General features: G+C 41.5%; 1 protein-coding gene across 4 annotated transcripts in view; it reads left to right on the forward strand.

The window, feature by feature from the left end:
* Positions 1-13113, forward strand: part of AURKA (aurora kinase A) — a 59336-nt gene that overhangs the window by 20154 nt on the left and 26069 nt on the right. For 3 of the 4 annotated variants that reach the window (XM_030211522.1, XM_030211521.1, XM_030211523.1), the window contains exons 3-4: positions 4672-4948; positions 8018-8063. In XM_030211522.1, coding sequence (XP_030067382.1) covers positions 4672-4948; positions 8018-8063 — 323 coding nt within the window. The remainder of the gene's footprint in view (positions 1-4671; positions 4949-8017; positions 8064-13113) is intronic. The other variant, XM_030211524.1, reaches the window with a different exon arrangement.

Here is a 13113-nt window from a genome sequence, read left to right on the forward strand (position 1 = left end):
AACCCATTCAGTTCCAATGGACTTTGTCATTTACTGAGTGGGAATCGCTAGCACGGCTTTGTAAAAGAAACCCTAAGTATTCAGTCTAATACCAGGTGACTTTAAAAACTTGAAGCAAAAGCTTTGTGTCTGGGGGGAGAATTGGTCAAGCAGCAGCCTTCTGCAGTTAATCTTTAAGTGTCTCTTCTCTATGCACTTTAATAGCTTTGAACATGACTGGCAGGTGAGAAAATTATGGTGACTATTCTAACCTATCCTAGTAATGCTTTATCAAACAAGATTTCTAAGGAAAATTGTGTAAGGCTTTTAGTAGCAAGGATCTTGTCTGATCATACTGAGAAACCTGCTTTTCTTTGTGCATAAATTCATGTGTACTGAAAACTTTTCCTGTTGGTCACCAAAGGATCAGTTCAGATTAATGGGTTATGCCCATCTGCAAGCAAGTGGAAATAGAGCAATAATGAGCAATGCTGTGCACTCTTTTCTCCAGCACGCAGATAGCAGCTCTCTGTGACTGCTCTCTGGTGGTTTCTTGTCTTCCTTTGGAGGGTTAGTGCCAACTCCTCCCTTCCCCCCGCCACTAAAGCTTTCCTTAAATGAATTTTCTCCTGCCTCCTTTTACAAAAAAACCAGTTGAGCTTTGCAGGTGGTGTGAGTCTGCAGTTGTATCTGAAGGTCTTCAGATACTTATCTCTGGTGCGCCATGAATACTTCCCTCCCTTGAGCTCTCCTTTTCCAGCACAACTACGTTTATTAAATAAATGAGAGAGAGAGTGGGACAGAATATTGGTCCTGATTCTTTCTCATCTGGGGTGAGACTTGTGGAGATTGACACTCATCTTCCAACCACAGATATCTCAGAACAGCGCTGTTTCTACAAACTTCACCTAATAAGATCCATTTGTTCACTAATTTATCCATCAGCTCTATTACTATGTTAACACATTCCTTGATCATCAGTCAATTAGATTACCACAATTCTTTGTGTGCGGGCATAAGTGTAAAAGACTGTCACAGTACAACTTATTCAAAATCCAGCCATAAAACTCATCAATGGACTCAAAACGATTGACACCTCATCGTAAAGCCCATTGGCTGCCCATTTCTCATAGGATTACATATACATTGTTATTAGTATTTAAAGTCTGTATTTCCGATTAACCCCTATATCTAGTTTCATACGTCCGATCTAGAGCCCTTAGATTTGCACAACTTAAATACAACGTACCAACTTAGAGATCCATCATGAACACATCAGGCAAGTGATTTTTCTTTTCTGGTATAGGCCCCTAAACTTTCGAACCCTCTGCCAAATCCACTTGAGACATTTCCAATCCCTCAATCAATTCAAAACCAATTTACATCTCTTGCAAGGTGCCTACTCCTCTAATCCTTAATCCACATATTCTTAATTTTGGAGCTCAGTAGGGACTGCTGTAATTATGGAAGGCAGGATAGGATACCTTGAGGCATATTTTCAAAGCACTTTGGGAGGCTAAGTTCCATAGGTTTCTATGGAACTTTGGGAGGCTAAGTGCTTTGAAAATGAGCTTGCTTGTGTTTTTATCTATCCCTACTTCACTATCATTAAATGTTGTTTTCTCCCCCACCCCCTTCCTAATGTGTACAATGTGCCTTATCTGGAATTGTCTACCCCTTAATTTTAGAGAGGGTTTTTTTTTTCTTGTCTATGTTTAGATTGTAAAAAGCCCAGATGGAATTTTTGAATTTCCTATGGGTGGGACAGAATATGAAACATGAAACTTTCTCAAAGGTGTTAATATATCAATTTAATTCTTATAAACTGCTAATTACCCATAATCGAGGCTCAATGTGGTGTACATAGTAAGCAAAACATAATTTACAGAAATATGTTCTGCAAACATAATTATAAGGTTAAACACGGACACAAATATATCAAATTACAACAAAATTTTAATTTGTAGTTATTTTTTGATAAGATAAAAACATCTCGGAATTGGCTGAACGGGATTTTTTTTTTTCACACTTTTACGAAATAACAGATAATTTGCTCAATTCTATTCAGGACAAGAAGGGAATTCCAGTGCTACTCCATAACTGAGAAGAGTGCCAGCTGTTTTAAGAAAGTGAAATACAAGCCGATGTTGTAAATAGGAAGACTGACTAAACAGGGATACAGTACCAATTCAGAGGTGCATCCATGTAAAATCTGAGTAATCCGTTTATAAACCGGAAGCTAGTGAAGCCTAGCAATGTAAAAGAGAAACTTCTGAACTTAGCCTAAAAATTAATCTGGCAGATGTATTCTAGATAAGTTGTAACTTTTTTTTAAATTTGGCAACAAGTCCCGGATACAGAACATTATAATAATCCATGTGGGGAAGGATGGTCATCTGGACCAAAAGAGCAAAGTCATGATGATCGAAATAGGCTCAGGCAGTTACGTCTTAACAAGTCTTACTCCATAACTATTGAACTTTGGGAATCGTAGGACAAAGCAGAATCGAGCAATACACCTGGGACTCTAGATTCCGATTCCACGGGCAAAATCCTTATCTGATAAAACAATTGATTAGTATAGTAGTTTAATTTTTTGAACCACAAAAATCTTAGTTTTGTTTGGGTTTAGTTTCAGTTTATTTAGTGCCCACTTTTGGCTCTCATCCAAAAATTAGAATAACGGGAGAGAGATGACCCTTTTAGAATCCACCAGCCAAGAGACCAATATTCTGATAGCTGACTGGTATAACGTAAACAATAGGTATGGTTAGCAGGAACTCATGGAACTATTTAAAACCAGTTCATGAGTTGCCAGTTCCACTTAATCGTTCTATCAGCAATGTATGGGTGGTGACGTCAAATGGCGCTGAAATACTGAGTTGCAACAGGACTGTTTTCCAGCACTCAATCGTTTTCACAAGACGAGAAGAAATCTTTGTACTGTGTGCTGTTCTAAATACAAACAGACAGCTTTGAAGACATGAAAATTTGTCCATATAAGCTGGAAAAAAGATGACTTGCATAAGATTCCAATTTAGTGAACAGAATAACTAGCCACTGAACAATAATTAGATGGCATTGCCAGATCTAAGCCAGCCGCTTTAGGTATGGGAGTCAAAACAATATGCCCCATGTCTATGCTAAAGAACAGCAAAACAGCAACTTATCTCCAAAGTAATCCATTGTAGCATAACGGATAGAATGGCAGGTAATTAAAAAAAAGAGAGAGAATGTTATGAATGAGAAGCCTTCAATAACGGTGAATTAACCTCAGTAAATGTTAATAGGTTCAAATTTATTCCAAGCGTGGTCCACAGGACGCCATTCTGAACATCCATAACTATCATAACCTCAGTCTCAGAATTAGATTGCACCTGAGACACCTCGGATCTAATTTAGGCTAGCTTATTAAAGAAATGAGTTGCTAAATCTTGTGCTGAGGGGCCTTAGATCTTTGAATTATATTGTGGTGGTCAAAATCTTTCACCAACATGGATAGTTTGCATCTTCCTCTTTGAAGACCTTGTCCAGAATGGAATCTTAACTTTAGTTCTGTGAGCTCTTCAGAAACATTCTTTTCTGTCTTTCTAAGGCTACTATCCAGGACCTTAACTTGAAAACAGTTTCTGATAGAAATCTTCCTTACAGAAGAGAACCTAAGATTCAAAGGTCATAGAGATCCTTTACTGCACTTCTCTGAAGTAGGTGTTTCTATTCGGACTATTTCCTTCTTTCTTCCTAAGGTGGCTGCTGCTTTTCGCCCTCCTTTCATGGAGAGAATTACTGGATGTTAAGAGTACTCTGACCCATAATCTTACAGAAGTACTTCTGTTATTTAGAAACGTCCATCTCTTCAGGCGTTCTGACCACTTTTTTATCCTGTTTTTTTGGGTCCTAAGAAAGACTTTGTTGCTTCAGAGGCAACTATTGCTAGATGGCTAAAAGATGTGATCTTAGCTTATTTATCGGGCAAATCTGCTCCTTTGGATATTAAGGCTCATTCAACTTGTGCCCTTCCTACTTCTTTTCTGAGGCCCAAGCTATGTGGTTGTCTTCTCATATTTTCAAAGCGTTAAAGTTTAGAATTGGCAGCTAGAGCAGTCTTCCTTTGTAGTTAAGATTCACCCTTCAGGTGCATCACGTTGCCTCCCAAATTGAGGACTACTCCTCTGCATCCCATTAGTCTGGACTGATCCTTTGATAGAGGCAGGAAAAGTTTCACTCTTACCCTGATGATTTTTCTTTCGTTTTGATCACGAAGGATCAGTCCCGAGCCTGCTGTTAGTTTTTACTCATGTTTATGGTTAATGAGTTTCTTTAGTTCATGGGCACATGTTTGTGCAATTTTGTTGTTCCACTCTCCTTAAATTTAAAGGCATGAGGTTTTTTGTTTACAGGTCACACTTCCACTGCTTAGCTATTAAAATACTGGCCGAGTCAAGGTGCACAGCATTCTATAAATCGCAGGTCATTAGTACTGTCCTCTATCTCCACCTGCTGGCAAATGAGCATAACGGATTAGTTTGGACTAAACGAAAGAAAATTGGATGCATAGCATTCTTTAAATCAGTTTATTCCACCTTCTGGTAAAAGAGCATAACCCATTAGTCTGGACTGACCCTTTGTGAGTAAAGGAAAGAAAATTATCAGGTAAGAACTAACTTTTCCTTTCTTTATTTTCTTCATAAGAAATCAGCCAGTGATGGCGTAAAACGTGTCCCTATAACCCAACAGCAGACTATCAAGAGCAAGTTACCTGGTGGCCGTGCCCCACAGCGAGTCTTGGTAGCTTCAAATGCCCCACAGCGTGTTCCTTCCCAGGTACAGGCTCCAAAACCTGTAACTTTAAACCCAAAGTTGGCAAGTCAACCACAGCAATCCCAATTGGCAGCAACAGTGCAGCCAGGAGACAAGCCACAGGTGGGAAATGAAACCTCTCGGCAACCACAACAGGATCAAGCACCTGGTAAGCAACTTAAAACCCTCTTCCTTGGCATCCCTCTAGACTAGTCCAGACACTTAGGTTTATATACCTCCTACCAGCAGATGGAGGTTGACAGCTACTGAGCTCAAAGTGAATATGTAATATCCCCCTGTGCAGTCTGCAGCCAACCAGTATTTGTTTTGAGAAGATGATAGATAAATTAGCCTGTGCAGTCTAGTTTTGGTCTAGGTAGGCCGGTGAACTGGGGGGGGGGGGGGGTATCTTGGTCCTGGTAGGAACAGTGTTAGTGGGTTTTCTTCTCCCCCCGCTGCTTTAAAGAATGCCACCCTAAGTCGGGGTGAAGGAAGATCTGAGGCAAGAATCTGGGTGAGTCCATGACCCACACACACACACCTCAGCAGTTTCAAAACTAAATGTGTACTTACTAGCCTAAATGCTAGTAAATTCTGTTTTATGTCACAAGGGGTTATATAAATGCAACCAGTTAGTAGTTATGTAAGAGCATGTCTATAATATATCGCATATTCCTCTCGCCCATTCAGATATTTTAGTTCAGTTACTTGGGCTACTTGAGAGAGAATTTTGAGAGCACCTGGGAAACTTTATTTTGCTAAATGTAGGTGAGATTACACTTGCCATACCCTACAGAGATTTGTGCTTTCGGGCAATTTTTTTGTTTAAATTCATGCAACTCAAGATGCAACACTGATCCTCTGCTTCTAACTTAATGAGTACCTGATAAATAAATGAATGTCCTTCTCAATGGTTTGGCTTCATGTCAGTCTAGTGAACTTGAGAAAGCTCACTACAAAATAAGGTTGCCAACCAACTGACGTTTGGCCAGCCTGGCCAGTTTTCATAAAGGGAAGCCAGCTGCTGGCAGGGCAGGAAACCAGCCATTGGCAGAGCGTTTTTCTGCTACTGCACCATCAAAAAAACACAATTTGTCAGTGATTAGAGCAATGCACTTTAAAACTCGGGAATGCAGAGAGCAGCCAGTCGAACGGTCATAATTGTGGCTGGAGTCATGCCTTCATGTCGCATGACCTGGCCAAAGAGGACTGGGTGAGGAAGCCCTGTGCCTGTTGTAGTGCTGGCTGCTGATGTCTGCTTCATGTGGCCTCTGCTTGTGCAAGAGGATTTCTTATCTAGGTCTCAATGTGATGAGGTAAAGTCACTGGGCAAGCTTGATCAATGGGAGGTAGACAAAGGGAGCAGCTGGAGCTAGAGAGCAAGAAAGAAAGGAGGGGGTAAGGAAGAGGAGTAATACTCCTGGAGTGTGTGCAAGGGAGTGATAAATACATGCTTCTGGGAGCCAAGAGGATGAGGGGCAGAAACTCAATTTTTGATTTATACATTCACATTTTGCTCAACATGAATTTTCAAGATGTGTGCTGGGGGAGGGGGATGCACAACTGATAAGGCACTGGCTTTGTCTGCTTTCCCCTTCCACAATTAAAAGCTTCTTTCTCCAGTGCTGCTGGAACCTTGTGATTGAAACCTTTTGTTGCAATGGTTCCCAAGTCTTTGCTAGGGGCTCCAAAGGCAGTCAGGTTTTCTGGATATCTACAGTGAATATTCTTGCATGCACTGCCTCCACAGCATGCAGGTCTCATGAATATTCATTGCAGATATCTTGAGAACTTGACTAACTGGGGAGAGCCCCCCCCCCCCCCCCCCCCCCCGGACAGGTTTGGGAACCACAGCTTTACTGTTTGAGCTACAAGGCCCTCCAATATGTGGAGCCCTGAATGACTCGTACATCTGCTGTTTGAACTACACAGGCTCCAAGCCTTGGTGGGGGATAGAGAAATAGGGTTGCCTGCTCATCCTAGGTTAAGGCTGCCAACTGGATCCAGGTTCACGGGACTGGGTTGATAGGTCCTAGGTTTATTCTGTTGCATGCAGGGACTTGTAGTTCTGATTTCTCCTTTGCATCACCTAAGAAAAGCAAGACTTTTTAAGTCCCAGTAGGCAATGGGGTAAACCCAGGACTGGACCAACCCTGTGATTGGAACCTTTACAACAGTGGTTCCCAAATCTTTGCTGGGGGATCCCTAGCCAGTCAAGGTTTCAAGATATCCACAATGAATATTCATGACACTTGCATGCAGTGTATTCAATGCATACAAATCTCTCATGAATGTTCATTGTGGATATCCCAAAAACCTGACTTGCTGGGGGACCCCCAGCACTGAATTTGGGAACCACTGCAGAGTTGCTATTAGGAACTCTAGAGTTGATGCTGGAAGAACCAGGCAGAAGTGGCACTGGAGAGGTTCTTAATCCAGTCCAATCTTGGCCTATTTTATGCACTGAGATGTAATTTTGTCTGATTGGGTTCTCTTAATTAGAGGTAATCTGAGTCCAATGTGACAAAATAACAGCAGTAGTCTGTTCAAGTTGGAGTGAGTTGGTGAAAGAAATACTATTTGATCCTTTTGTGTGCATGTTGCAGACTAGAGGATCCTATGTATGGGAGTTTGAGAATTTGGTAGTTGGGCACAACTTAGATCTCTCTATACACATGATCCAACTGCCCCCATGTATCCTCCAGTTTAACTGCAATAATAGATTATATGCCAATTAATATTTACAATACTGTGGTCTCATATTTTAGTCTAAACAGAGAGCAATAATCAAAGCGCTTTTTACTGCTAAAATTGCATTATCATGGCTTTGATTATTGCCCAACATGTTGATAGGTAAGAGTACATGGTATCCACTGCATGTTTTTGCCTGCCCTCTGAAGTGGTGATCCAGGGGGGTAGCATGGGGTGCATTTAGGGTATGGTATGTGACAGGTTTTTCTCTTTAAAATAAAAAAAAAGTTACCAACCTGCTACAAAAACAAATTCCCAAGTACAGTACCGCTGTAGTGGAAGGCACTATATCTTCACACAATGATTGGCTCAAGAGTTAGAGGCAATGCACTCATCAGTTGAGTTTGGGAACAGTACTAGCAATGCAGAATTTCCCAAAATATTAAGTGCATTATTTTTTCTTGCACTTAAAATTTTAATCTCCATACAGCATAGCTTGGTGGTAGTGGGCCATTTATGATTTTGAACCAATTGCCTTTCTTTGCAGCTAAGAATACAGAGACTGTGAGCACAGAGAAAACAAAGGACAAAAAGTAAGTCTCAAGATTAGTAATGAACCAGTGTACTATGAAATGTGCATTTCTAAAACTAAAAAATTACTAGAAAGTTGAGGCATATCCTCCTGGATTTAAAATGTTTTGACAGTAACTAATGCTCTTAACCAGTTTGATTGTAATATACACGTGTGACTACTGCTAAAAGGAGGACTAGCCTAGTAGTAGGAGCACTTGATATCCATTGGTTCAAATCTACTGCTCCTTATGACCTTGGGCAAGTTACTTAACCCTCCATTGTCTCGGGTACAAAATTGTGTGCCCTCTAGGGGGCAGGGAAATAACCCCCTGTACCTGAAGAAACTCGCCTTGAGCTACTACTGAAAAACGTGTGAACAAAATCCAAATAAGGTTAGATTCAGAATATAGCAGCCAGGATTTTACTGGGGGGGGGGGGGGGGGGGGAATATTGAGGAAGTGCCTGATCATTTGTTACCAATCAAAGAATGTTTAAACTTATGATTTTTAAAATATTTTATAAGGAGAGAAGTACTTTTGAGTTAAAAACATGAGAAGATTTAATTCACGTAGGAATTTGAGGTCATTCGAGGATAACCTGTTGGCGATAACCCTATATTGACAAAAGAGAAATGGGGGGGGGGGGGGAGCTTTTAGGGTAGTTGATCTTTCCAATTAAAAAAGATTTTGTTTTCTAATCTGCTTTCATTGGAAAGGGTCTGAACTTTTTAACTGTGAATTAAACTTTTATTATCTTTAAATTATTTTATACTGCCTTCTGACTAAACTGGTTAAACAGGCTAGGGGGCCTGTGTAAAGAGAAAGGGGTATGATGATGAGGAAATTTTAACACCATACTGAAAACATTTTATGCCTCCCTTTATGCTAACTCTGTCTAGATCCCCTAGACGGTGCCATCTGTTTGTTCCGTTTAGATCTCCCACAGATTTCAGAGTCTGATTGCAGAAATTAAATCAATTTATCCAGAAGAGGTTGAGTAGGCCATTGGACAGAGCCCGCTGTATAAGGCACCTGGGCCCGATGGCTTTCGGTGTGAATTTATAAGTTGCTTAAGGAGCAGGTGCTGCCAAATTTTGGTTGATTTTGTTTCAGTACCCATATTAACAGATCTCTCCCTGCCACACTCAAATTGGTACAGATAATTGTTCTTTAGAGACCTGGACTGATCTAGTCTTATATTCCCATTTCACTTAAATTTTGAGGCCAAGCTTTTTGTTGAAATATTGTCTAATTGGTTAGCACAGGTGTTGCCATCCCTTAAAGCTGAGCCCCAGGTGGGGTTTGTTAGGGGTGAACTATCTTAAAAAAAAAAAAAAAAATCATAGGCCTGGAGAACTCTTGGGAAGAGAAGATGGCGGTATGTGTGGATAATGTATTGACATACCTCAGGAAGCCTAGAACGTCTCTTCCCATCCTCCTGGAGAGCTTCCAAGAGTGTTAGGGATTTTGGGCGTTTCATTTGAACCAAAACAAGTCCAAGGCTCTGGTGAGGTTACACAGGGAATGGAGTCTTCCTGCCTAAATGGGCGGAGGGTTCATTTCTGTATTTGTGCATCACTTCTGCAGAATTTCAGATTAGAGAAACCTTTTTCGGAATACTGCACATCAGTTGAAAAGTTAGGTGCATTTTCCGCTCTGTGTCTGGCAAAATCCAACTTTTATATGATCCTCTTTCCCCGCTGATTGTATGTACTACAGGTCCTTCCGTTGTCTTTTGGGGAGGGAATTTAGGTACTTTGTGGAGTCTGCTTATTCGATTGTGGCATGTGAAAATACCAAAGATCTATTGGCATTACCTTCTGGGTTCCTGAACGCAGGGAGGCCTAGGCATTTTAATCTGAAGCAGTATGCCATGTGTCTTCTTTGTCATCTTCGGACTGGGTTTTGGGGTCCTCCATGTATGCAGACATCTCCTGCCTTTGCACCCGCTTTCTCTTGCACACTAAACTTTAAGGTTCCCATCCATTTTAGACAGTCTGTTGCATCTCCTATGGTGTTTATGGAGAGACTTCTTACTCATTCGGAAACCAAGATTTCACTAGTAGTTTACTTTTGCCTTTTGTGGGGGAATGCATATTTTCAGCCTGGACAATATGGTATTTCAGAGGTGGCAATTGCAGGGATTGTGACATCACTGTTCGGTAATGGCTGACAGATTTGCTTATCTACAACTTTCACATTACTTCAAGAGTTTACCCATAGCTAGCTTGTCCTCCCAGTTGTTTGCCTGCAAGAAGTTTGAGGGTGATGCTACAAGTTAACTTTTTCACGGTTTTATGAAAGAATTAGGTAGAACAAGGCTTGGACTAGAAATATAGGTAGCCTACTCAATACAACCATCAATTTGTCTCTGTTTTAAGTCCATCCCTGATATAGTACATTGCGCAGAGCTACAAGAATGCTGACTACTCAGAGAAATTCAATGCTGACAAGTTAGAGAAACTGAATCGAACCTCTGTAAACCTTGAAGATGTAATGGGGCAATTTGACAAATTAAAAGAGTAGCAAATCGCCAGGACTGGATGGTATACATCCCAGAGTACTGATAGAATTGAAAAATTAACTTGCAGAACTATTAGTAATATTTAATTTTTATGTTTAAAATGAAGCATGGTACTGGAAAATTGGAGGGTGATCTGGGAAATTACAGATGAGCCTGATGTCGGTGCCAGGCAAAATCATAAAGAACAAAATCACAGAGCACATTCAAAAACACGAATTAATGAGACAGTCAACATGGATTTAGTGAAGAGAAATCTTACCTCACCAATCTTACATTTCTTTGAAGGGGTGAACAAATGTGGATAAAGGTGAACCAGTCGATATTGTGTATCTAGCTTTTCAAAAGGCGTTTGACAAAGTACCTCATGAAAGACTCCAGCGGAAGTTGGAAAGTCATGGGATAGAAAGTAGTGTTCTATTGTGGATTTAAAACTAGTGAAAAGGATAGAAAACAGAGTAGGGTTAAATGGGAATAACTAATGAGGTAATTAAATTTGCTAAAGACACAAAGTTATTTAAAGTTGTTAAATCGCAAGAGGATTGTGAAAAATTACAAGACGATCTTACGAGACTGGACATCCAAATGGCAGATGTTAATGTGATGCATGTGGGAAAGAGGAACCCAATGTTACACTCTGCTACACTTCTCCGGGGATGGGTCGGTTTCTGTTTCCTAACCTGGCAGCCGTCATCCGGCTTGGAGCAAGAGCAGCAGCCATCTTGGCTAGCTCAGGAGGGGGCAGCCATCTTGTCTAAACGAGAACAGGAAGGAACTCCATATCTGGTCGTGGGAGGATCTCCTATGGGGGCTGCCATGTTGGATGCACCTGAGTTTGGTTTGCTCTGATTGCTTCACTATTTAAAGCACTGCCTCCAGGCCTTCTTTGCTTCGGCCTCAATTGTTCTGAGGAGTTGCTGTCGGAGTGCTGTTCACCGGCTATCTTCTGTTCCTGATTTCCTGTGTACCGGACCTTGGTTACTTCTTGGATTTTGCTTGTTTGCTGCCTGCCTTGACCCTGGACTGTTTTTTGACTATTCTTGCCTATTCGGAGTTCTGGTGCTGGACTGTGTCTGTATTCCTGCCATCCTGGTCAGCGGCTGTGCAACCCCGCCGGTTACAGAAGTCCTGGTGGCCACCTGCAGCTGAGGGCTCAACTCTCGGTGAACAGTGGTCGCTTCCCAGGTGAAGCTAGGGGTTGTCTGGCTGCCTGACCGAGTACGGCATCTCTCCATCTTCGCCGTGCTCAGTCGGGGCACAAGGGATCACACATCTCCAGTCATAACACCCGAACTATAGCTATGTGATGCAAGGTTCCACATTGGGAGTCACCGACAGGAAAAGAGGCGTCATAATTGACGATACTTTGAAACCCTCTGCTTAGTATGCTGTGGCATCAAAAAAAAAAAAAACTAAATAGAATGTTGGGTATTAGGAAAGAAATAGAAATTATAATGCCTTTGAATCGCTCCATGGTGCGACCGTTCCTTGAATACTGTGTGCAATTTTGGTCACCACATCTCAAAAAATATAGTGGAATTAGAAAATGTTCAGAGAAGGGCAACAAAATGATAAAGGGGTTGGGACAACTTCCCTATGAGGAAAGGCTGAAACAACTTGAGCTCTTCAGCTTGGAGAAAAGATGGCTGAGGGGAGATATTGTAACAGAATCTTCGGCTAAGTAAATCAGGAGACAAGAGGCAAATGGTTCCGAAAACAAGGCAGCTTTATTGCTAGCAATGAACAGTACTGAGTTCAGTCGCAGGATACTGTGCGTCAGAAATCACTTGACACTCACATTTATACCTCCCTGCTGGGCCTGCGCATTAGGCCCCTTATACGTCACAGTATGACATGCGCAGTAAACATTTGTAGTTCTTGTAGTTCTCACAGTACATATACACGTCATAATACTGAAATAATACTGGCAAAGAAAACGAAACTTATCATCCTGTTTTGCACACACACACACACACATAATCATACAATGCTTCTTTCACAGAGGAGATAAGACTCGTTAGGCTGAGAGACGCAGGATGGGGGTGGCAACACCCTCACAGGCTATCTATTCATGTGGCGTCTACGTGCAGGCTGAATTCTGTGTGCAAGCCTTGGCAACTAAATGTTACAAGCTGTTTATCTAATGCACCTGCATCCTGTCTCAAACAGTTATCTATCTAGCTAGCAGGAGCTGACAGTTTGTGGTTAAGGCACAATACAAGAAGATGCAAGTGTTCCGTAAACATTCAAGTATAGAGTATGCCCCAAAGAAGGCAAAGTCCATAAGTTGTATGCACAGAGCAAAGTCTATAAGTAGTCTGCACAGAGCTTGAGGTCGTCCTGCCAGTCTAGTGATGGCTGCATGCTGTGTCCAGTGTTCACTTGTCCACTCCTACAATATGAGGTATATAAAATACTTAGTGGAGTGGAACGGGTAGATGTAAATTACTTATTTACTCTTTCCAGAAATACTAAGACTAGTGGGTGGCATCGACATCAGCTGCCACCCAGGTCGACTCCCCTTCGACATTGGTGGAGGGAGGGAGCTTC

This window comes from Microcaecilia unicolor, chromosome 8, assembly GCF_901765095.1.
Source record: "Microcaecilia unicolor chromosome 8, aMicUni1.1, whole genome shotgun sequence".
NCBI lineage: Eukaryota > Metazoa > Chordata > Amphibia > Gymnophiona > Siphonopidae > Microcaecilia > Microcaecilia unicolor.